General features: G+C 30.3%; 1 protein-coding gene across 1 annotated transcript in view; it reads right to left on the bottom strand.

Annotated features, from left to right (window-relative positions):
• Positions 1-20,003, bottom strand: part of LOC103568619 (homeotic protein proboscipedia) — a 31,836-nt gene extending 11,833 nt beyond the window's left edge. Inside the window, exons 1-2 of the mRNA XM_008545552.2 lie at positions 19,969-20,003; positions 16,658-17,070 (exon numbers count right to left, since the gene is read on the bottom strand). Coding sequence (XP_008543774.2) covers positions 16,658-17,070; positions 19,969-20,003 — 448 coding nt within the window. The remainder of the gene's footprint in view (positions 1-16,657; positions 17,071-19,968) is intronic.
• Between the last annotated feature and the right edge of the window lie 2,901 nt (positions 20,004-22,904).

Genomic DNA, 22,904 nt, shown 5'->3' with positions numbered 1-22,904 from the left:
CCATCAGTTTCAATCAGATTCAATCGGAAAATAATAATTTTTAAAAATTGATTTCCGATTAAATCTGATTAAAACTAATTAAGAAAAATTCAATCAGTTTCAATCAGATTCAATCGGAAAATAATAATTTTAATTTTCGATTATTTTCCGATTGAATCTGATTAAATCCGATTGGAATATCTCAATCAGATTCAATCGGAAAATAATAATTTATTTCTTGATTTTATCCCGATTGATCAATTTTTTATTTCTCCGTGTAGAATGTTCTAATTGATTTTAAACTATCTTCCTGATTAGCTAGATATATAGCTAAAGTCCTTAGTAAAAATGAAACGAGGCACTGGCTAACGTCTCGCTAGCGTTGCTAGAATCAATGATAACGGTAGATGCCAAACGAGGCGGCCCTCGTTTATTTTTAATAGGGGTGTGCGTATTATCTATGAGATACGAGTAGTTTACCATTAGACAGTATAAAAATTGTACGCTTAATATAGTATAGAACCTTTTTACTGTAGAATGTTCTACTGATTGTATCTTATAAACAGTGCACTTCAGCAATATCACCCTGTTTAGAAAATCTCATAGATTCTCATACATTCCTATAGAGATTTTATGAGAATGAATGAGTTCTACGAGAAGTGCTATATTGTTGAGTATAGGGCCTTATACATACATCTAAAAGAATCTATCGTATTTTTTTAGCAGGGAAGTATAATAAACAATTCCGTACAGGACGAAGTTTTCTAAAAGATGGGTGCTATGCATCTTTTTCGTACGATGAACCGTTTTTTTTTCTCACTATTAACAAAATTATATAAACAAGTGAAAAATAGACTTTCGGAGCAGATAGAATCGACATAGATCGAGTTAGAGCAATTTGTTTTATAGACTTTCAAATTCAACAAATTTTCTGCAAATTAAAACTGGTTTCAAAACGATAGCTTAAAATCTGGCTAAGTTATAGCAATTAAAAAAAAATATTTAATTAACATACTTTTTAAATGGAAAAATTTGATACTCAAGAGAAAGTACTTTAAATTAAATTTAAGAGCTAAAATTTTCAGGGAATTTTTTTCTCAATATAAACAACAAAATTTTCTTGTGTCGGCTAGAAAAAAAAAACTTCGTTTCGAACGAAGCGGATTCAATTAGAAAATAATAATTCATTTATCGATTATTTTCCGATTGAATTCTATTAAATCCGACAGAAAATTTTTAATCAATTTCAATCGGATTTAATCAGAAAATAATAATTCATTTATCGAATATTTTCTGTTTATATTCGACAGACAATTTTCAATCGGAAAATAAAAATTCAGATAGTATTGATAACTATTAAAATTTGGGCAGATATGAATTTCATTTATCATTAATTCAGCAATTTTTAGAATATCCGAGTATAGAATTTTATCTGTCTTTCCAATTTAATCAATTCTATAAAAAGTTAAAACGAACATTTTTCAGGATTATATAAAAACTTTTTTTAAAAAACTGTATTGATTGAGTTTAAAACTATCACGAAAATAAAAGGAAACATCAGTAAAAAATTATATATATATTTAGTTGGTTAAAAAAAAAAATTTTTTTTTTTTTGGTATCCAAAAACTGAAAGTCTACCTAAGAATAAAAATTTCGGTACCAATCCAAGCTCATAATAATAATACTACGGTTAGCGTCAATCAATTTTTCAATTTTCTATTTAAATAACACGGGAAAAAAACTTTTTATCTTTTAGAATTTTCTAACTTACAAGCCAGTCAACGAATTATTATGAGCGATAGATATTTTTGTAGGATATTGAATGCTCTACAATAAAAGTCTCATTATTTTTTGATAAATCTAACTGTTCAAAAGTTATTTGAGCTTCAAGTCAAATTTATAGAAAATTTTGAGATCTTTTTACTTTTCCGGCGAAACTATTAGTTTTATCAGGAAATCTCATAAAAACTTTTTTGTAGGTAATTTCATTTCTCAAAAATTATTTTGAATGAAGTTTTTCAAACTTTCGTTTTTTTTTCTAGTTATTTTCATTTCAATGTCAAGCTCTTAAAAAAATAGTTTTCTGATTGATTTTTTATTAATTCTAAAATATATTTTTTGTATTTTAACTTATATTTTTTAAAGAAATTTTTTTTCATGGGGGTGTTTAACGCAAGGATTTTCGAATGCTCCAACTAATAGAAAAAAAAGTTGCTTGAACCAAGAAAAAAATTTCTTAGGAGAAAAGATATATGTAGAGGAGAGGAAATTCACCAGTCCTAGACAATAACAGTGGGAGCAGTTCGGTGCTCGCCACTAGATAGCGCCTACCATTTGTGAAATGTCCCTGGTAAGAAACGTAGTTCAAACGTATTATATTCTATACTTGGAAGCAATTCTGACACGAACACTCCTCTGTTCTTTGACAGAGTGACAAGTGCCATTTTTGGTGGTAATATAGTATATCCTAAATTACTTCATGACATGAAATCTAATTGTTTATATAGATTCAACGTAGATTTTAATATATTTGATTTTTTTAATTGTTTACCATTTAATAATATATAAAATTATTTTTTCCCAGGAATTGGTAATTTTTGATTAATTTACAATCGAAACCTTCCGGAAATATCTGATTAAATCCGATTGAAACCGATTGAAACTGATTAAAAGTCAATCGGAAATTTCTGATTAACTTTCAATCAGAATCATTCGGAAATTTCCGATTGAATCCGTTTGAAACTGATTAAATGTCAATTAGAAATTTCCGATTAAATCTGATAGGACGTTTTCAATCAGTTTCAATCGGAGTTTTTAATTACGGTATTCCCATTGCACAACTTCCCCCTATGATCAACTAGCCCCGCCCTGCCATACTTACTATGGAAGGCATTACTTTTATCGGATGAACCGATTCAGATCTTTCAGGTAGCATTTAACGTGGCTAATTAATTCCAAAGTGCTGTGAAAAATCGAGCTTTTGACAATTTTTTGAAAAATATTTATTTTGGATAACATATACTATATTCACCGGATGGATTGCAAAACCTAAAAAGCTCGAAATGTTTATAAGTTACGTCAAATGCCGCCTCAACCATCAAAATCGAATTAATTGTTCAAAAGATATCGTTTTCGGATAAATTGAAGAAAAGTGTTTTTTTTTTATAATAAACTAAAAAATCGCAAAAATTAGTGATTCTAATAACGTTGTAGCGTGAAAGCCTGAAAAACTAAGTCAACTGCTTCCTTAGACACCAAAATCGGGAGAATAGTTCGAAGGATATCGGCGGTCATAAATTCAGAAAATAACTACATACCGCTCAAAAGTATTTGGCCATCTGTATTTTTCATTCTATTACAAACAATACACCCATTAAACGGTTTCATTAGGTTTCAATGTTTGTATACCCGTCCGGCAAAAAAATGACATACAGTGCACTTAAAGATAATATTTTTTTGATCTGACATCCAAAATAGTTATCCCGAAGATAACAGAAAGATATCAGAAAAGCCTCTTACGCGCCATCTGAGGATATCTTTAAGAACTCATCGGTTAGACGTCAGAAAGATAACATTTTTTTAGAGATCTTAAAGAAATAAGTTTACGGGGATCATAATGACAACAATTTGAGTTTTTCATATTCATGATATCTCCTAATTGCAAATGGCTGAGAAACTCCTCGAACTTTTAGCAATCGGCAGTCCATCGATATCAACCCTGATTAAACAACTGAATTCAACCGGATTCCAAATTTTAATTCTGTTATATTCTGCCGAATTCGACAAAACAAGGATTCAGAACCAGAAATGGGAGAATTATTTTCGAATTAATCAGAATTAGACCGAATAGAATTAATGAGGGAATATTAATGACAATTAAGTCCGGTAGAGTATAATAATCAATAATTCTCAATTGATCAGTCAAGGCATTTTTTAACCCGTAATGAAAATATTGACGAGGAGCAACTTCACGAGTGACTATCGGTGTTTCTGGTATACCAAGTGAGGTCCGAGAATCAAGAAGTAGATTAGTGATTTCTTCTTGATTCAATGTTTTCAATATTTTTAGGAGTTTATTCGCTGCTTCACGTGATATATTAAAATCAGTCACCCACTGAGTTAATTTCAATGATAAACTTGTTCCATTGATAGCTACCAGAGCATTCTTTTTTAATTGATTACAGATCGATAATGTACGTGAGTCAGATGCCACTATTTTCACTGTCAGAACTGTAATTACTTATTTCATTTTCATTAATTTTTTCGCTATCAATATTATTGTTGTCTGTATTAATATTTATTTCATTATCAACATCATCCGATTCATCACAAGACATATTATTACTCACAAACCATGAATTATTTTCTACTATTTCACTTTCATCACTAGATGAATTTTCAAAATTATGTAATTTATTTAAAAAACAACGTATTCGTTTATTTTATTGACCTTTGCATAAATTTTAAAAATTTTTTCTTTTCGACATTTTGTTATTGTATTTATAATAACTAATTATATGTAATTACTTAAGAGCAGAATCAAAAAATAATGTTTATAATCATTGATACTTATAGGTTACAATGACATTAGCTGACGAAAGTTGAGGTTATAATAGCCTCATAAGAAAGTTATTTTTTTGATGTTCTATAGAGACATCCATAAGTAGTTACTATTTTGCTAACTTTCAGATTTATTTTAAGTGACCTCAACATAAAGTTATAAAAAAGATAACATTTTTCTGAGCTCTTAAAGGTAACATTTTTTGGGTAACATTATGTCATCTTTTTGACATTGATGTCGGACGGGTATCTTACCGCAAAGTACCTATTTTTATTCCTTTTAATTATTTGTTAATAAATGATTAAAGTCACTGTGCAATCGTTTCATTTATTAAAACTTTTACAAGATACCTTTTTCTGAGTGGCCAAATATTTTTGAGTAGTAGTGTATTTACTTCATTTAACTTACTAAAAAATAACGCTGTCAAACTTTCATTAACTGCCGATATTTTTAAACAAAAGATACTAAGTAATTGGTGAAGGAAACATAATCAATTCCAGAACTTAGAATATTTTTTATAAATATTATCCGTATATAAAAATATTTCAAGTCCATAATTTATTCTAGTTTTGTCCTTTTGAATTTTCAGAACTGAAATTCTTTAAAGTTCAAGAATTAATCTGGTTAAGTCTGTCCGTAACGCAATTTTTTTTTGAAACAACAGATCAAAAACAGCTTGAAATTTTTATAAACGATCAAAAACCTTTTAATAGAAATTCCTTCGTTAGATCAGAAAAACGTAGGGATTAAAATTTTTCAATATTTACTTTTTTATTAAATGATCATCAGCAACAGTTCAAAGATGTTATAAACATACAATATAATACAAAAAAAAATTCACATGATATTATACGTAGAGAGATACTCACTTAACTTCAATGCGTTATGTAATTCATTTTAACCTATCAGTAGTAGAATAAACTACAAGAGCTGAATATTTATGAACAAACTCGAATTCAAAGTCAGAAATATGACTAATGTGTTATAGTAAAAATAAGTATTTTTTCGAGTATATTTGAATAAAATTTTATTCGAAATCACTGAAACCATCAACATAATTCTCAAGAAAATCGAGTTGTCACATTGCTATTTAAAAATTGTGGGTATTTTTTACTATCAAATTCTCTACATGTTTCTAGTTTCGTATTTCTACATTTATTGCACTGTTTGTGAGATTTTTCACGAATTTCATAAATCTATAATTTTTGATGAATTGTATACATTTTCATAATGTATATTTTTAGTATGCAGGAACATTTTCGAATCTCAACATAGAAATATACATAAATTTTGAGCAGAGAATTTACATGCATTGGCAAACTACACGACGAGAACGACATCTGTCGACGGCATTCGATCATGCTCTACGAGCGTTGAAGGTGTGACAAATTTTTATGAATAAAACGTTGAAAATTTCCGATCGTTAAAAAATATAAGTGCAATGTCACATTGTGAAAGAGCCAATGAATTTTAGTTTAATTGGAAAGAGGTTAGCTGACAAAAATAATAACAGTCATAGTAGCAGTAGAGCTAAAATAATCATAATTGTGAAAACTTTTATAATTTTTATCTGAATTTAATGGAAAATAGTAGTGATTTATATTACTTTTAATTTTGAAGTTCGTAATGATTTTATGAATGTTAAGTTAAAACGTTGAAATTCTAAAAACGTCGTTTAATAACTTAGTGCAACATTTCTTCAATAACTTCATTTATTTAGTCACAACGTGAAAATGGTTTATCACTCATTTAAATGAACAAATTTGTCCACAGCGTATATTGCAGTCGATTCAGTTGTCCCTATCATGCTGCTATCAATAATCAATAACTCGATTTCTAGATATAGTCAAGATTACTTAGTATCTGCTGTGTAAGTTTTATCCAGGGCTGGTTTCATAGTCCAAGATTTTTATTTAAACCACATAGAGAAATTATTCTCGTTTGAAATGCTATGGTGATATTGTTAAGCCGGACCTTGCTGGCCACCTGCAGAAGTTGAAATGAACACATAGTAAAATACTTCACTGAGAAAAGAATTTATCAAATATTAATAAAATTTATCTATATTTGATAAACGGTTTACTCAGACTAAGTCATTATCAAATATTAATACGCAGTTGATTAAATAGCCCTAAACGTATTTATTAAACATTAAAAAACAGTTTATCAATTATTGATCGGTGGTTTATCAAATATTAATAAATATGGATTGATCTATAGTTAAGAATTCTACATATATTATATACTATCGTGATATGCAAATAGTTTGTTTGGTTAATATAGGTTAGGTGGAATTTCGAAAGTCCCACTTTTTTAATAATTTTTCCGTAAAACTTTACTTGTTTATTTTTTTAACTTCCCGATAAAAAAAATTGAAAATTTACAAAAATTCGTTGTTATTGGTTTTGGTCCGATTTTCGAAAACCGAATTTCTATCAGATCTTGACGTTTGGAGGTTCTAGGAAGCTATTCTGACTAATTTCACGATGATGACCGAATGTATGTATGTGTGGATGTCCGTACGTATATACTTACGTATGTAAATATCTGTAACTTTTTAATGGATGCATGTATGAACCGATGTTGATCGTCAAGGTGTCATTCGACGCGGCTTGTTATTATCTAGACGGAGAGAAATTTTTCGCGGATACTACTATGCTGTATGGTCGCTTGGACCATACTGTATGGTACCAAGGATTTTTTCATTTGCTTAAAAATTTTAAGTATAAATGATTTGACCATCACGGGAATGGTAAGTTAGCTATTTAAAATTTTTTTTTTATACATATTTATATATTTTTTATGTATTTTTAATACATTTTTATTTGAAAAACATATTTTGCTTATATATTAACATATATTATTTTTTATAAATTTTTGGTTTAAATGGTTTAAAAAAACACAACTAACAATTCACATATATTTTAAATAACAATTATTTCCTAACATACACAATGATACATACACTTGTTTACATAAATAAATTTTGATCTATTTATCGGCGGAGTATTGCCACTACATGCGGTATGGGTAGTAATCCGATAGTGTATTGACTACCGCACAAAGATCTATTGCGGAATGCCCTAGTGACGTTGCCGTTTCTTCAATGTAGTATGGGTCTCAAGCCCATACTTGTCTGGTCAATTCTGCTATACAGACATGTAAGCTACGCAAAATTTTCTGTACTATACAGTATGGTGAATAACGCCATACTTATGGTACTTGCTGCAATACTGTAATAAGAGTATGGCGATAAGTAACATACATTTCTCTCCGTGTAGAAGCTGAAAAAAATTGAGTTTGATCGGTAGGTTGCGTTTGGAGATATTCCAAAAACAAAATTTTTTCAAAAAAGTTTTTTTTAGATAACTTTTAATGTGCTAAATGAATCAATTCCAAAATCTAATCAGCTCTAAAACTTCATGACCCGCGTCGAATGCCACCTCGACCATGAAAATTGGTTCATTCGTTAAAGAGAAACCGTGAACGAAAAAATTAAAAAAAAAATTTTTTCTTGGTTTCTTTGAAATTTCTCAAAAACGACTAAATAAATCAATTTCAAAATCTAATCCGCTTCAGAACTCAATAAAACGCATCGATTGCTACCTCAACAGTCTAAATCGGTTAAGTCGTCCGAGAGATATCGTTGAAGAAATAAATGGTAAGAATCGTTTTTTTTTTTTCAAAAACAACGGCATATAAAAGTATTTCCGAGCTCCCATAATAGTATGGAATACTTTCCATACTATTATGGGAACGGTTCCTATATTGGTATAGGAACTATTCCCATACGATTATGGGAATGGTTCCCATAATGTTATAGGAACACTTCCCATAATTTTCTTTCCGTGTATTGAGACGTTTTTGGTGGAAAGCGAATCTTTTATCGAGCTGTAGAACTGACTAGATTTTGGAATTGATTGATTCTAAAGTTTTCGAAATATTAAAGAAAAACAAAAAATATTTTTTTTTCGTATTTCTTAAATTTCTCAGAATCTATTCGATTAAATCATCTGAAATTTGCTCGAAATCTAAGATCGAACCGACTTTAAGAACCATTTAGATTGGTTAATTCATTAAAAAGTTATGAGAGGTTTACATCAATACACACACTCGCACACACACACATCTCTCTGAAAATGTCAAAATAGCTACCTATGGCTTTCAAACATCGACGTCTTATGAAAACTCAATTTATGATCATCGGGATGCTAACAACAACTTTCCGAATTCAGGAAAGTTTACAATTTTCTGGCAGGAGTTTAAAAATTTTGCTTCAACTGCACAGCATTCCAATAATTTTGTGATTTTCTTAATCCTAGTCTTTTGAATTAAAACAAAAATGTTACCTGGGTCAAAAATAACCTTATTTGTATGCTCGTACATGATCATATCTAAGTAATATATACCATTTTACCGACTCTTTCTGTTCTAATATATAACTCACTCTTTTGTCTCACACTGAAAATAACTGATACTGGGATGGAATACTTCACTGACTTGACACAGAAATAACTATTTTTATTACGCTTCCCGAGTCGAACTTTCATTCTAATTGTATATTTGACCCGTTCATTTTAAACGCAAATTTGAGGATTAAAATAGATCTCTATCGTAATAGTACACATGCGATAGCATGCCTGATTTCAATGTACCTAGTGGTTTTGTCTTCTTTTGAGTGCTTTACGATGAAAACAGGCCCAAAATAATAGTGATAATAATCATGCATAAAAATACATAGGGAGAGAAAGTTCGAATTCCATGTTTTTTTTTTTTTTTTTTGTAGCTACTCAAGTAAAAATTATTTCGTAAAATTCCATAGAATGTTCTTAAGTTTCTTAAAATTTTACAGACAGTGATTATTTTGAAAAAAAGTTTAAATTGCGGAAGAACAAAAAAAAAATAACTAAAGTCTGTAGTGTATGATTTAATGGGATGAGGATTTTTACTGAAATGGATTAAGTATATGTTTTATTGATGAAAAAATACCCGGTGTTTGATGGGCTCGAACCCGGATTCATCCGATTCTGTCATTGCTGCTATTCACTGCACTGACTCGCCTTCGTGATCGCATAAAAATAAATAGTATATTTTAATGAAGATATTAATAAATTACTGATAAAAGAAAATGAAATAACCATTATGTCATGATCGACTCTACAATTTATATTCTTAATCGAATACATTATCGGATAACTTTCTGTTAGTAAGATTTATGAAATAGACTAAATTGAAAATGTTTTCAAGCCTACTACGTTTTGAAAATTTCTATACAAAATCATTGTTTTTATTCATTACTAGTATAACATGAAAAAGAACATAACATTGGAACAAAAAATACCATACAATGTTATAATATTTCATAAAATTATGTTATTTTAGTATTATATTTTTTTACGGACTCTTGTAAAACAAAAAAAAATCGAAATGGGATTTGAACCTATTCTCGCTAGACATTTAAAAACATGACTTGTATTATCATAAATATCATTATTATTATCTCGAGCCTAATTTAATCGTATTTATTCTCATTTTCTATCTTTTACGGCCAAAACGGTTGCCTTTTTAGATGATCAATTAAACGTCAAAGAGATTGGAAACTTTTACGATCAAATCGGATCTTAAATTTTCACTCGGGTTGCACTGAAAGTTTAATTTCTGAGCGCTTGGTAGTGTCCTCTAATTAGGTGACTATTAGACACCCTACTTATTGTTTAGTTTATTAGACTGAACCTTGAAGTGTTACTATATTGTACAGTTTTTCTTTTATCGGGCAAAAGTGAAAAAATTATTCAATACAAAAGTTCTATTTTATTGACTAATCGTTTGAAAGGATTCCAATTCTTTTCTTACTAGGTAGCGCTAATGCCACCTTCTGTCTGTACTTATTTTTCCCTCGACAGATTAATAGAGTAAACGCACCAATAGATGGACGGTTAAGCAGACTCTCATGTTTTCTAACCAAAATAAAGCAATAAAAAATATACATAAGTTGTAATAAAATGAATTATCCTGATGCGAAAATGTTTAATTAACTATAAAAAAATAATTAAAACTTTGTAGAACGTAGTAGTTGATTACAAACAAGAAAGATTAAAAAAAAAGTCCAAATCCCCAGTAGATGGACAAAATCTCCAATAAATGGACAGCCAATACCAGTAGATTGACGCTCTTTACAAATGATATTTTCATCTTATAATGTATGTAAAGAAGTATTGAATTTTTTTTATATAACAGCTTGTGTTTAATACAATTAATTAAAAAACAATTGTGAGATAATAATTTTTAAAACATATGTGGTATTTTTATTATCATCTTTAAAAACTCACTCATTCAAACTAGGTAATGCAAAATTTATGATAATATATTACGTAATATTAATTAATGATTTATAACCCTGATCGAGAAAAACTATTTGAAATGATTCAAAACAATTTGAAATGATTTAAAACAATTTTAATCGACTAATATATAGGTATACACTTATCATGGGTTAAATCATTTTTCTTAATAAGAGAAATATTTATAAATTATTAATTATTTTACTTACATTTTATTTATATTAAAAAAAACAATAAATAAATAAATGAGTTTATGTTAACAAACAATTTCATTTGAATGTTGTAAAAAAAAAAAAAAAAATTGAAAATTTACCAAATAAATTCAATGTCCATCTATTGGGTTATGGTTAGAAATTTTTCTCCAATAGATAGACGGCAAATTTTCTTAAATATCTTTGAATTTATTAGTAAATTATAAAATAAATAAAATTGTTGATGAAATGCGAACACAATCATATAAAAATATTTTATTATATTATTTATTTATATTAGTTATAATAAATATAGTTCACCGGTTGTCTGTCACATGCTTAGTAGTGGTAGCGCTTTTGAAGCAAAAGGTCGTCTCGTCAAATAAAAATAATTTTTTTTATGGTTATAACATATATTAAATTGAAAAAAAATTATTTTCTAGCATCAGAAATATATATAGTTAAAAAAAAATGTATTATGTTACATTTTCATTCTTAAATTTTATTTAATCGGTTATTAAAATAATATTCGTCCATTTATTGGGGGGGGGGGGTGTCCATCTACTGGTGTATTTACCCTACACGGAAAAATTGAAACCCGACTGGTTCCTGTACAGCACACGACTGAGTTGTGTGCAAGAAAAAATATGGGCAAGCACACGACTGGTTCGGGTGCAACACCGTAACTACTCGTGTGCTACACTCGAACGGTTGCTGTTTATAACTTTCTAAGTGCAGTTAATGAAAATCTCAACAAATTTTAAAAGCACAAAACCTCAATAATTTAAAATATTTCAAATATTTTGTTGGGAAATAGCATTTAAATATTAAGGTAAGTAAGTAAAAAATTCACAAATATATTTCATCATCGTTTACACTAGAGTGTGTCAATATATTTGAAATATTTAAAAATATTGAGGTTTTGTGCTTTTGAAATTTGTTGACATTTTCATTAACTGCACTTAGAAAGTTATAAACAGCAACCGTTCGAGTGTAGCACACGAGTAGTTACGGTGTTGCACCAGAATGAGTCGTGAGCAGCACATGAATAGGTACGGTGTTGCACCCGAACCAGTCGTGTCTAGCACTGTACTCAGTCTAATGTGCCACCCGAACCGCTACAACGGCAGCACCATAATCAGTCGTGTGCAGAACAATACTGATTCATGTGCATACACGAATCAGTTTTGTTCTGTACACGACTGATTACGGTGCTGCCATTCAAGTGCTGCACCAGACTGAGTCCAATGCTAGACACGACTGGTTCGGGTGCGCACCAGAACCAGTCGTGTGCTTGTCCATATTTTTTCTTGCACACGACTCAATCGTGTGCTGCACAGGAACCAGTCGGGTTTCAATTTTTCCGTGTAGTTCAATATAATCTCAATTTGATGTGAAAAAAATACACTATGAATGCCATTTTGGTAATAATTCGTAGTGTAATGAATGAAAATTCATTAAGCTTGCGTTTCTATTGAGTTAAATTTTCCGAGGAAATAGCAACAAAAAATGTTGTATGTAACTCGTCTACAATGTGACAATTTAAACAATCACGATTTCATCATATTTGCTTCAAGTTTGTAATCTTCTACAAAAAACAAATGTAACGTTTGACACGTAAGCCAAAATCAAGATGAATGAAAATCTATCAATTTTTCATTATAAAAACTTAAGATATCGAAAGTTAGAAAAGTTCGAAAAATTATTGATTTCAATCTGATTTTAAATAATTTAATATTTGACAGATGTCAACGATCTGAAATCCTACAAAACTACACTGCAAAATCGCGTTTAGCCCAAGTGTTTTATTTTAAAACACCTAAGTGTTTTATTGTCATTTTAATACATTGTAGTCACTTTCTACACGTTTTCAAGTGTTTAGAAAGTGACTACAATGTTTTTAAATGACAATAAAACACTTAGATGTTTTAAATTACAACACTTCGATTAACAGTGTATTCGTAATATTTTTAAGACGATATCCAAGTATGTACATGGGTGTATATATATCTGTAAATGTAAATATTGCATATCTCATCAACAAGATCGATTTAAATAGGACTCACAGCCTGACCCGGGTCAAAAAAATAGCTTGATTTTGACTGCTATAACTTTTTTGAGTTGCATTCTTCAATGTGACATTCTTAACTTAAAAATTGAAGTTAGCTAAGTCAAATTCAAGCCCAGTAGACGTGGATTTGACGTCGATGACTTTAATTCAAGTCAAATCCAAGTCAAACTTGACTTGAATTTACCTTAATTGGCGTAAATCAGTACAAAGTAAAACATATTCTAAAATATGAAAACACATTCGGTTTTGACTATCTTAAAATATGTTTTTCATTTATTAAAAAAGGGAGCTTAAACATGACTTGCTTGTGTGTTGCTAGACTTATTTTATTTTTAATTTTTGAAGCTACGCCAAAATCAAATAATTTTTTGATCCGGAGAATTGGAATGTTTTAGTACTTGTTAGTCTTAAGTGTACCTAAATAAGTATTTTTCATAATTTTTACACTTTTAGCTCCTGCAGATTCTAACAAGTCGAAATCTAATATCTTCAAAACTTTTCTTTCTTGATACTAGAAATTCTAGGTTAAGTCTAGGTCAAATCTAACAATTTTTTGACTTGGCAGCATTCGGAACGGACAAACTTCACTCTAGAGTGAATTACAGAAATAAAAAATTATTCATTCTGAATGTAATCTGCGTTTACTTTACCAATTTTTTGCAGCACATAACTTCATTTTTAATTGAACAGTTGATTTTTAATGACACTTCAAAAATACCGGGATCAATTTCATGAGATTACGATCAAATTTATTATATGGTCGGTTCAACAAACGTTCTCTTCTTTAACTTTAATATATGAAAATAAAAAACATAATATTTATTAATTATTATTTAAGTGACATTGTATAGAGCAATTTATAACTTAATTGCTAAGTTTTTTTCAATATCTGCCCCGAAAATATTTTGAAGTTCAATTTTTCTCAATTAATTCGGAATTTAAAGTTCTATATTGAAATAAGAAATCGACCTGTCTTTCTAGGTCAGCTTAGACCACGTTTTTTTTTTTTTTTTTTTTTTTTTATTTCCCGCTGAGAAAATGGGAAATTTTCAAAACAAAAGGAAGTTATTGGTGTTGATCCAATTTTCAAAAACCAAGTTTTCAACTGATCTCGACGTTTTGAGGTCCTCGGAAGCGATTCTGACTATTTTAAAGAGAATTTCCGAGTGTATGTATGTGAGTATGTAAGTAAGTGTGTAAATATTCTGTAACTTTTAAACGAATGAACCGATTTGGCTTTTTGAAGTGATGTTTAAAACGGCTTCTTAATTCCAACAATTAAAAAAAAGTTGAGGATAAGCGGTACGGTACGTTCAGATATATTTCAGAAATAAAATTTTTTTAAAAATGTTTTTTTTTGGATAACTTCTAACTTACTCTATGGATTCATTTTAAAAGCTAATCAGCTCTAAAACTCAACAAGTCGCGTTGAATGTCACCCCACGGGTTGCAACCATCGAAATTGAATAAATTGTTGAAGAGATATCGTCAACAAAATGATTTCAAAAAAGTGTTTTTTTTTCGAATAAAATCAAAAACATTTATTTGATTATTGTAATAATTATTTTCGCATCAGGGACTTAAGAACTTCGTCGAATGCTACTTCAAACGTAAAAATCGGTCTATTAGTTCAAAAGATATTGTCAATGAAATATATAGTCCTCATTTTTCTACACGGAAAAAAATTTTCTGTTGCAGCAACAGGAGGCAGTCATGTTGCAGCAACAGGAAAAAACCCTGCTGTAGCTACAGGATTAATACTGTTGTTGCGACTTAATAGTAAAATATAGTTACACAGTATAAAATTTTGCGTCAAAAAACTTAGTGTTAAAAATTTTTGTGTTAAATATTTAACTCTTTTTTGTGTTGACTTAACAGAATAAATGTTAAATATACACATAACACTATTAAATATTTAACACAAAAATTTCTAACACTGTTTTTTGACGCAATGACGCAAAATTTTTTACTGTGTAACTATATTTTACTATTAAGTCGCAACAACAGTATTAATCCTGTAGCTACAACAGGATTTTTTCCGGTTGCTGCAACATGACTGCCTCCTGTTGCAGCTACAGGAAATTTTTTTCCGTGTAGGATAACTCACTGTATAATTTATCAAATGTATCTAAAATTTAATCAAGTCTATCATATTACAGATTTTTTTAATTACTACAGATTTTATTACAATCTTTTCAATAGTTTAAGTAATATTATCGACAAAATATAAGACAAATCACTGTTTTTTACACTTCTTTTCAATACATCATATATAAAAGCTCTGATCTGATTCAAAACTCAGTTAACATTCTATTTAAATCACATTTATTGATTTTTGTCCGGATTCATCGATTCCATTAAGCTGAATCGTGAATAAAACTTTAAAAACAGCTTGTTGGAGATAAGTGAACTCGTAAATACGAATGTATTAAAAGATATTGTCGATCTCAAATATGTATTTTGACAATAGAGTTTTTGAACTTTTTGAGCTCGAAAACAGCGGAAAGTTTTGGGACTGGCCTGCAGGGTTTATCTGGCTTACAAATTTGTTTAAATCTATAATGCAATGAAAATGAGATTTTCAAAATTAAGTATTTGACGTTTTTGGCATATTTTATACAATTAAATTTATAGGTTCTAATATAAATTGATCACATGAAAATGAATAAATAAATTTGATAAAATTTTTTTAATGATCTGGTTTCATAAGAGTTTTCAACTCATCAGGAACGTTATAAAAGTCTAATACAACTAAACAAACATCTAACTCTACATATAACGCACTAACATTTTAAAGAAGGAAATGATCCCATATGGAAAAAATACACATGCAATTTTACCGCATATATTTTTTTCGTACGGGATGATAATTCAATCATTATTGAACATTTCAATTATGAGCTTTTGATCGTTGCTAGAATGCATTTATCAGCTTATTCGTTTGAGTATCATTTCGAATAAAATTTAAACCATTGTTAACTATTTACTTGATACCAAATTTTCGAATTTAACAATTCTTCAAGGAAACTGTGTTTGTAAAATTAAAGAACTCAAAAGCTCAAAATATATATATTATATTTGTTTTGAGCCCTTCGAGCTCAAAGTCAGTAGGAAGTTTGGAGGTTGCTAAGTATGAGGAAGAATCCTTCATATATTACATCTTAAACAATCCAACTCATTTTTATGGTAATCTTTAAGGCATTCACAAGGACCAATTGAGCTTTAAAGTAGATTCGATTTGATGATGTATTAATATTCTGAAAAATTTTTACACCTATTTCTCATTCACAAATTCTGATTTTTAGAAAAATATAATGGTTAGATGTAGGTTCGTTTCATGTGTAAAATGTTGCTTTCATTATGATTACCGTGATCACCCGAGTCAAAAAATAATTCCGGTTTTAGACCTCAAAAGCAAGATTTTAAGGTTTACCTCATTTTGTCCTCACCATTTACAATTCATATTAATAAGGGTTTGGACAAGTGCACTGTTCAGTCACTCTGTTTCACTTACCTTGTTGATTATTTTTTCTTGTAGTTTTTTTTTCCTTCATCCATGGATATTCAGGAACATTTATAGTCGATGGATCCGGAGCATTGTGAGGATCTAATATGTCATGGTAATTAGAATGATGGGTTCCAGGGCTTAGAGCTCTACTGCTTCCAGATGTTTCTTGAAGAGGACCATCGTTCGCGAGTTGTGGTAATGCTGTCATAAATTCTGCCATTGAAGGCTGACTATTAATGAAACCAGTTTCATTCGAACCACAAGTTGGGTCCATCGTGGGTAGAGAAGCATGCGACGGTGGACTGGCCCCGGCACCTGTTCTTGCGGCAACCGAGGCCAGCCAGAAGTCGCCTTCAACGCCCGTTGTACTAGTACACCCGTCGTTCGCCAGGACTGCTATTTTTGGTCTAATCTTATTTCTTTATCTATGTATCCTACACTTCAAATTAATGACACTGTATTTGCAAAGAGAACTTTTTTTCAAAATTACAAGTGCGATTTTTTTTTCTTTTTTTTTTTAATCGGATACACAATTTTCATGACACAATTTTTTTTCGTTGCGAGAAAATTCCTTTCTATAATTCATGGCTTTGATTTTGAAACAAAACTGTTAATTTTATTGTAACTATTTATTCCACTTTTTTTGTTAAATCCAAGTTCATTCGAAGGACTTGATGTCATTTGGTAGTATTTTATCAAATGATTGATTGTATCGATAAGAAATATACAAGCACACTTAATAACTAGTAAATCTTTTGATTTATTCATTTTCTTTTCTAAGGTATTTATTTATTGCAACACTCTAATGCAACACTCTAACACTAAGAAGTTTAATAACAGACTGTTCTTTCACATGGTTCAAATAACATTATGATTTAGGTAAAGTAAGCCGGCATCACTGAACAATAAATTCTATGGTTTTCATTCATGTAATTGTCGTAAAAACTAATTTTTAACACAACTATCCATCATTAATAGGTTTCGAATAAAATTTTTGTTCATTGTTAACGATCACTAATAGTATTTTAAATTGATATAAGATAACACAACAAAATTGATTCGGTTAAACAATATTTAAAATGTAAGTGATTATGAGAAACTTTATAAAACACTGCAAAACTTATGATCGGTAACCACTGATTCTCATATGGGGTTAAACCTATAGAATATTTATGCTGATTGTAAGGATGTACAGTGAAAATTGAAAAAGGTTAAAAAGTTGGTAGAGAAGGAGAAATTAAGAAAAAAATATCAAACGGAATGATGATAAACAAAAAAATAAAAACAGGTGAAGAGAAAGAGAACTTAGCCACAAAGAAATTCTGATGTCTTTTTTTTCACTTTTTCTACGCTCAACGTTACGTGTCGCTGTTGTTACTATTATCTTACTTATTTTTTTCTTTATTTTCTTCGTTTCTGGCACCAGAAAAAACTAAATTTTGTTTGTGTGGCAATCACGTGATTTCGAATACACCAATAGAATTACAGTATCGGTCTCGCGAAGGTTCAACCCTCTCCTTAGTTTGGGGGCGGGTTCGGCCCCCAAATCCCCCGCGATAAGTACGCAGGGTACGTATTTCCTACGGGTACTTTCGGACGCTCACTTGCTTGAATTCTGTCACGAAAGCTTACACTGCATCGGTGCGAACAGCACGAGTGCGGGCAAGCAACTCTTCAAACTCGCGGTTCCTAAACTTCAAGGGCGGCTGAGTATCCCATCGGGCTGTGGGCGGGACGCGCGAGCGCGCCAAGGCTGCTATTCGAAATTCATAATGGTGGGGATTCCACTGCCATGTGCTCTGACCACGCGGATACCTCCTCTTGAAGTACTCAGATTTTCTCAGTACACAAGCAAATCCGTGTTTCTTTCTTCTTTTTTTTTTTTTTTTTTTTCTTTTGTGTGTGTGTGTGTATCAGAAAAACGCGCACGCATGCAATTTAATATAATTTTCAAAAAAATAAGTTTCGATAACTTATATTAATATAAAAAAGTTGACCTCAGTAATAATTTTTTTATACGCTTTAAAAATAAATTAGTGAAAATCACCATTTTACAGTAAATATTCAGTTATCGCTTATGAAAAGTACACTACTATTTAAATTATATTGTAATGTACTTCTCACAAGTAAATATAGTGCGGAGTCGTAATTTTCACTACTTCAAATTTTAGAGAGTAGACCGTTGGGACTTTTATGATTACGAACCTATGCATGTATTACTGCTCTCTAAATCTGAAACAGTGAAAACCACTGAAAAACAGTGTATATGCACCATTTTACAGCTATAAGTATACTACTTGTTATACTTATAACTGTAAAACAGTGAATAGTCACTGTTTCAGATTTAGAGAGTGAACTCGCTATCATAATAACAAACTTTCCAATATTTTAGCGTAAAGAACTCAAAAAAGAGTTTTTAACTTCCCGCGAAGTTATAGTTTTGACCCCGATTTTCGAAAATCGAATTTTCATAAGATGTCGACGTTTAGAGGCCCTAGGAAGCTATTTTGACTATTTTCGGAATGATGACATGTGTGTGTGTGTGTGTGTGTGTGTGTGTGTGTGTGTGTGTGTGTGTGTGTGTGTGTGTGTGTGTGTGTGTGTGTGTGTGTGTGTGTGTAAGCAAGTGTGTGTGTGTGTGTGAGCAAGTGTGAGTATAGATGTAAACTCTTTATATCTTTTTAATGAATTGACCTATTGAGATGTTTAAGGTGGCAATCAAGAGATTTTATTGGCCGTCAACTTTCCTAAAAGTTTCAAATCGATCGATCGAATGGGCTTTAAGATATTAAAGAATTACAAAAAAAATTTTTTTTTTAAGTTTTTTTAAACTTTTCCAGAAATGGCTTGATCGATTGATTCCAAAATCTATTCAGCTCCAGAACTCAATAAAATGCGTCGATTACTGCCTCAAGCATCTTAATCGGTTTATTCATTCGAGAGATATCGTTAAGGAAAAAAATTGTAAAAAACGATTTTTTTTTTTTCCGAAAACAATGATACAAAAGTATTTTTGAGCTCGAAGAGCTCAAAAATGTATTCACAACAATCCTTGAGCTTGAAATCAACGGGATATTTTGTAGCTGGTCCGTAGGGTCAACCCCTTGTAGGAAACAAAATATTCACAACGGGGCCGGTCTTGGCACAATACTGGGGTACCGAGGCTCGGCCTCTCACGGTTGATCCAAGATCCGACCAACGTTCAAGTGACGAGTCTCAGTTTGCCAGCCTTGGGCCAAGATTCATCCAATACTCAAGTGACAAACCTTGGTTTGCCAGTCTTGGGCCAAGATTCAACAGATATTTAATTAACAAGCCTTGGTTTGCCAGTCTTGGGACAAGGTTCAGCCATTACTCAAGTGACAAGTCTTGGTTTACCAGTCGAAATAACAAATGGTACCTAAAAACCTCTGGCTTCGGTGAATAGCGTAGCAGCCTAGTGGATAAGACGCCTACGTACCAGCCTTGAAGGACCAGATTCGAGACCCAGCAAATGCAAAAAAAAAAATTAGTTTCATCTATCCACCTGATTTCTATGTGTACAAATTTATTTCCATATGTTACCATCACGCACATCATGTGCTGCCAGAACGTGCGATATTTTTACCCCCTCCTGCCATTACAGTCAATGTTATTTCACCTCAAGAGGGGGTAAAAATATCGCACGTTCTGGCAGCACTGCGCACATGTCTACTAATATTTTTTTTTTTATAATTTATTTTCAATAAGCATAGGTGCTTATTTAGCAACAGTCGTGGCACAATACTGGCTCTCGATATTGGGCCAATACTTAGATGCAGTCTTGGCACAACGCTGTCACCCAAGCTTGGCTCAGTGTTATCATTTCGATGCTTACATAGACTTGGGCCAAGCTTAGATTTCAAGCTTTCCCCAGAGTTAATAAGTCTTGCCTCGGCTTGCGCCAAGCCTCGGCCAAGCTTGGGCCTATTGTTTTTTCCTATAAGGGACCCTCTGTAAACATGAATAAGTGAAATAGGTGAATATTCACTAATTTTAAGTGCCAATCGAACCACTTTTTAAAATAAGTGGTTCGGTTTGCACTTAAGATTAGTGAATATTCACCAATTTCACTTATCCATGTTTACAAAGCCGATGGACAGTTTTTTTTTGTAGACTGGTCAGAATTATTTACATTTAGAAAAGTAATATATACGTCTTGCAAAACTTTTCTACACGCAGAGAAATTTATCGTAAAAACTACCCAAATGTGTGATACTGTGTCGATAGTCGGTTCAAAGAAATTCCTCATCGTAGAACAATAAAGATCTACTTTGTCAACGACGTTAAACTTGATAATTTAATATTTTTAGACAAATTATTTTTTTCAATAATAGATATGAAATATTTTTTAGAAAAAAATGTTAAATTAATTACATGTTGAACTTTAAACTCGAATAACTTTTAAAGGAGTAGACTTAGAGAGAAATCATAAGAGACAATTTATTTAGAGCGTTCAATTTCCTTCAAAAATATGTATCTCTCATCCCGACATGTTAATTCCAAAAAGAGTTGTAAAATTCCAAAGTTAAAAAATTTTTTTTCCATGTTATTTAAACGTAAAATAAAAATGTACGATGAGCGACCTTTCAAAATTGATATTAAGAGCTCCCGTTTTCACAGGCTTCTTTTTTCATGACTAGGAAGATATTTTACTGCGGGTTTTGAAAAAAAAATAGTCAATTTTTTTGAACCGGTCTAATAAATATCTAAATTTAAATTTCAATTTAACAGCATCACTGTTAACAATTTCTGTTGTAATTTTACAAAAAATTTATTGGATGCTAATAGGCAAAACATTTAGCCATAATCCAAATTGAGTATCCCGGGTCAAAAAATTTGATCTGTTTCAAATCAACTAAAAATTTTAAGGTATTTTTATTCAATTTTGTTTTTTTTTTTTTTTTTATATTTAATTGATGTGTAAAATTAAATCTAGTTTTGCCCTTACTATTCCTTATTTATACTATTTTCAGACTTGTTTTTAATAATTTTTGGTCTTTTTTGGTTCTAATCTAGATCAAAATCAGATTTTTTTTGTCAATTATTTTTAACCCGATTTTGATTCATATAAAATCGAAAACAGATTAGAATTTTTTTTTATATTTATTATGATAAATAATGGAAACAAAAAATTAATTAAAGTTAAATTTCATTTTACATATTAATGCCAAGTAATGTTTATTTTATTAAATAAATTGGCTCATTAGACATTTAGCCATTATTTAATAGGAGTTTATCAACATCTTCTTCCTTTTCTTCTGATAGTCCTGTTCTAATATCTGAGATTTACTTTGAACATCCATTCTGAAAAATATCAACTATTTTCCCTCTTGACTCTTCTACCTCTAACTCATTCAGTTCCTCATCATCATCTGTTAGATATTTTTATAAATAAAGAAATGTACTATTATAAGTTTATATTCAATATGAAAGAGAATTTTAATTTAAATAATGATTGGTGAAAAACTTGGCACTGAAAAATAAGTTATTATAAGCAACTCAAATTCTGTGAAAATGAGTAATTCTAATTTTAAAAAATAATAAAATAAAATATACACGGAAAATAAAAAATAGTAGTGGCGACTCTCTGAGATAGTACTGAGTACTTTCTTTCTGAGTACACTCTTAGATAGTATTCAGTGGCATCTGTAAAGTAACGAATACTCCGCCGGAAAGCACAGGCACGTTTATAAGATATTACAAGATACTATCTGCAGATAGCATGTGTGTCGATCTGTAGATGACAGTGGTCATTGCGCAAGACAGGACTGTATACTTTCTAAGATAGTAACCAGTACTTTCTCAAATAGTTTTCAGGAATATCCAAGACAGTAAAAGGGAATTACGATTTTTAATTTATTATTTCATCCAATTAAGCCGAATCAACATCACTTAACATTAGTTCAAGGAATGAAGTCGTAATAGCTAATAATAACCTATAAATAATTAAAAACTAATTGTGTCGAACAAATTTTTTTTAACATTCAATTTTATAAAACGATATTAATAATAAATTAACTAATTAAATGCAGTGTTTTTTTGTAACGCAAATTATTTTTTATTGTTTTAATTTTCAAAGATTTATTCAGCTATTTGTTTTTTTATTTTCTACCGGTAAATTTTCTTTCCAAAAAAAACATGGAATGAAAATAGAGTATATAAGTAGGAAGGGAGATTTTTAAAATGAATTTTCCAAACGAAATAAGTATATTAGAACTTTATTAGTAAATTT

The sequence above is a fragment of the Microplitis demolitor genome, chromosome 3 (assembly GCF_026212275.2).
Source record: "Microplitis demolitor isolate Queensland-Clemson2020A chromosome 3, iyMicDemo2.1a, whole genome shotgun sequence".
Lineage (NCBI taxonomy): Eukaryota > Metazoa > Arthropoda > Insecta > Hymenoptera > Braconidae > Microplitis > Microplitis demolitor.
Note: the sequence above shows the minus strand (reverse complement) of the source record. Positions and strands in the feature narration are given on the sequence as shown.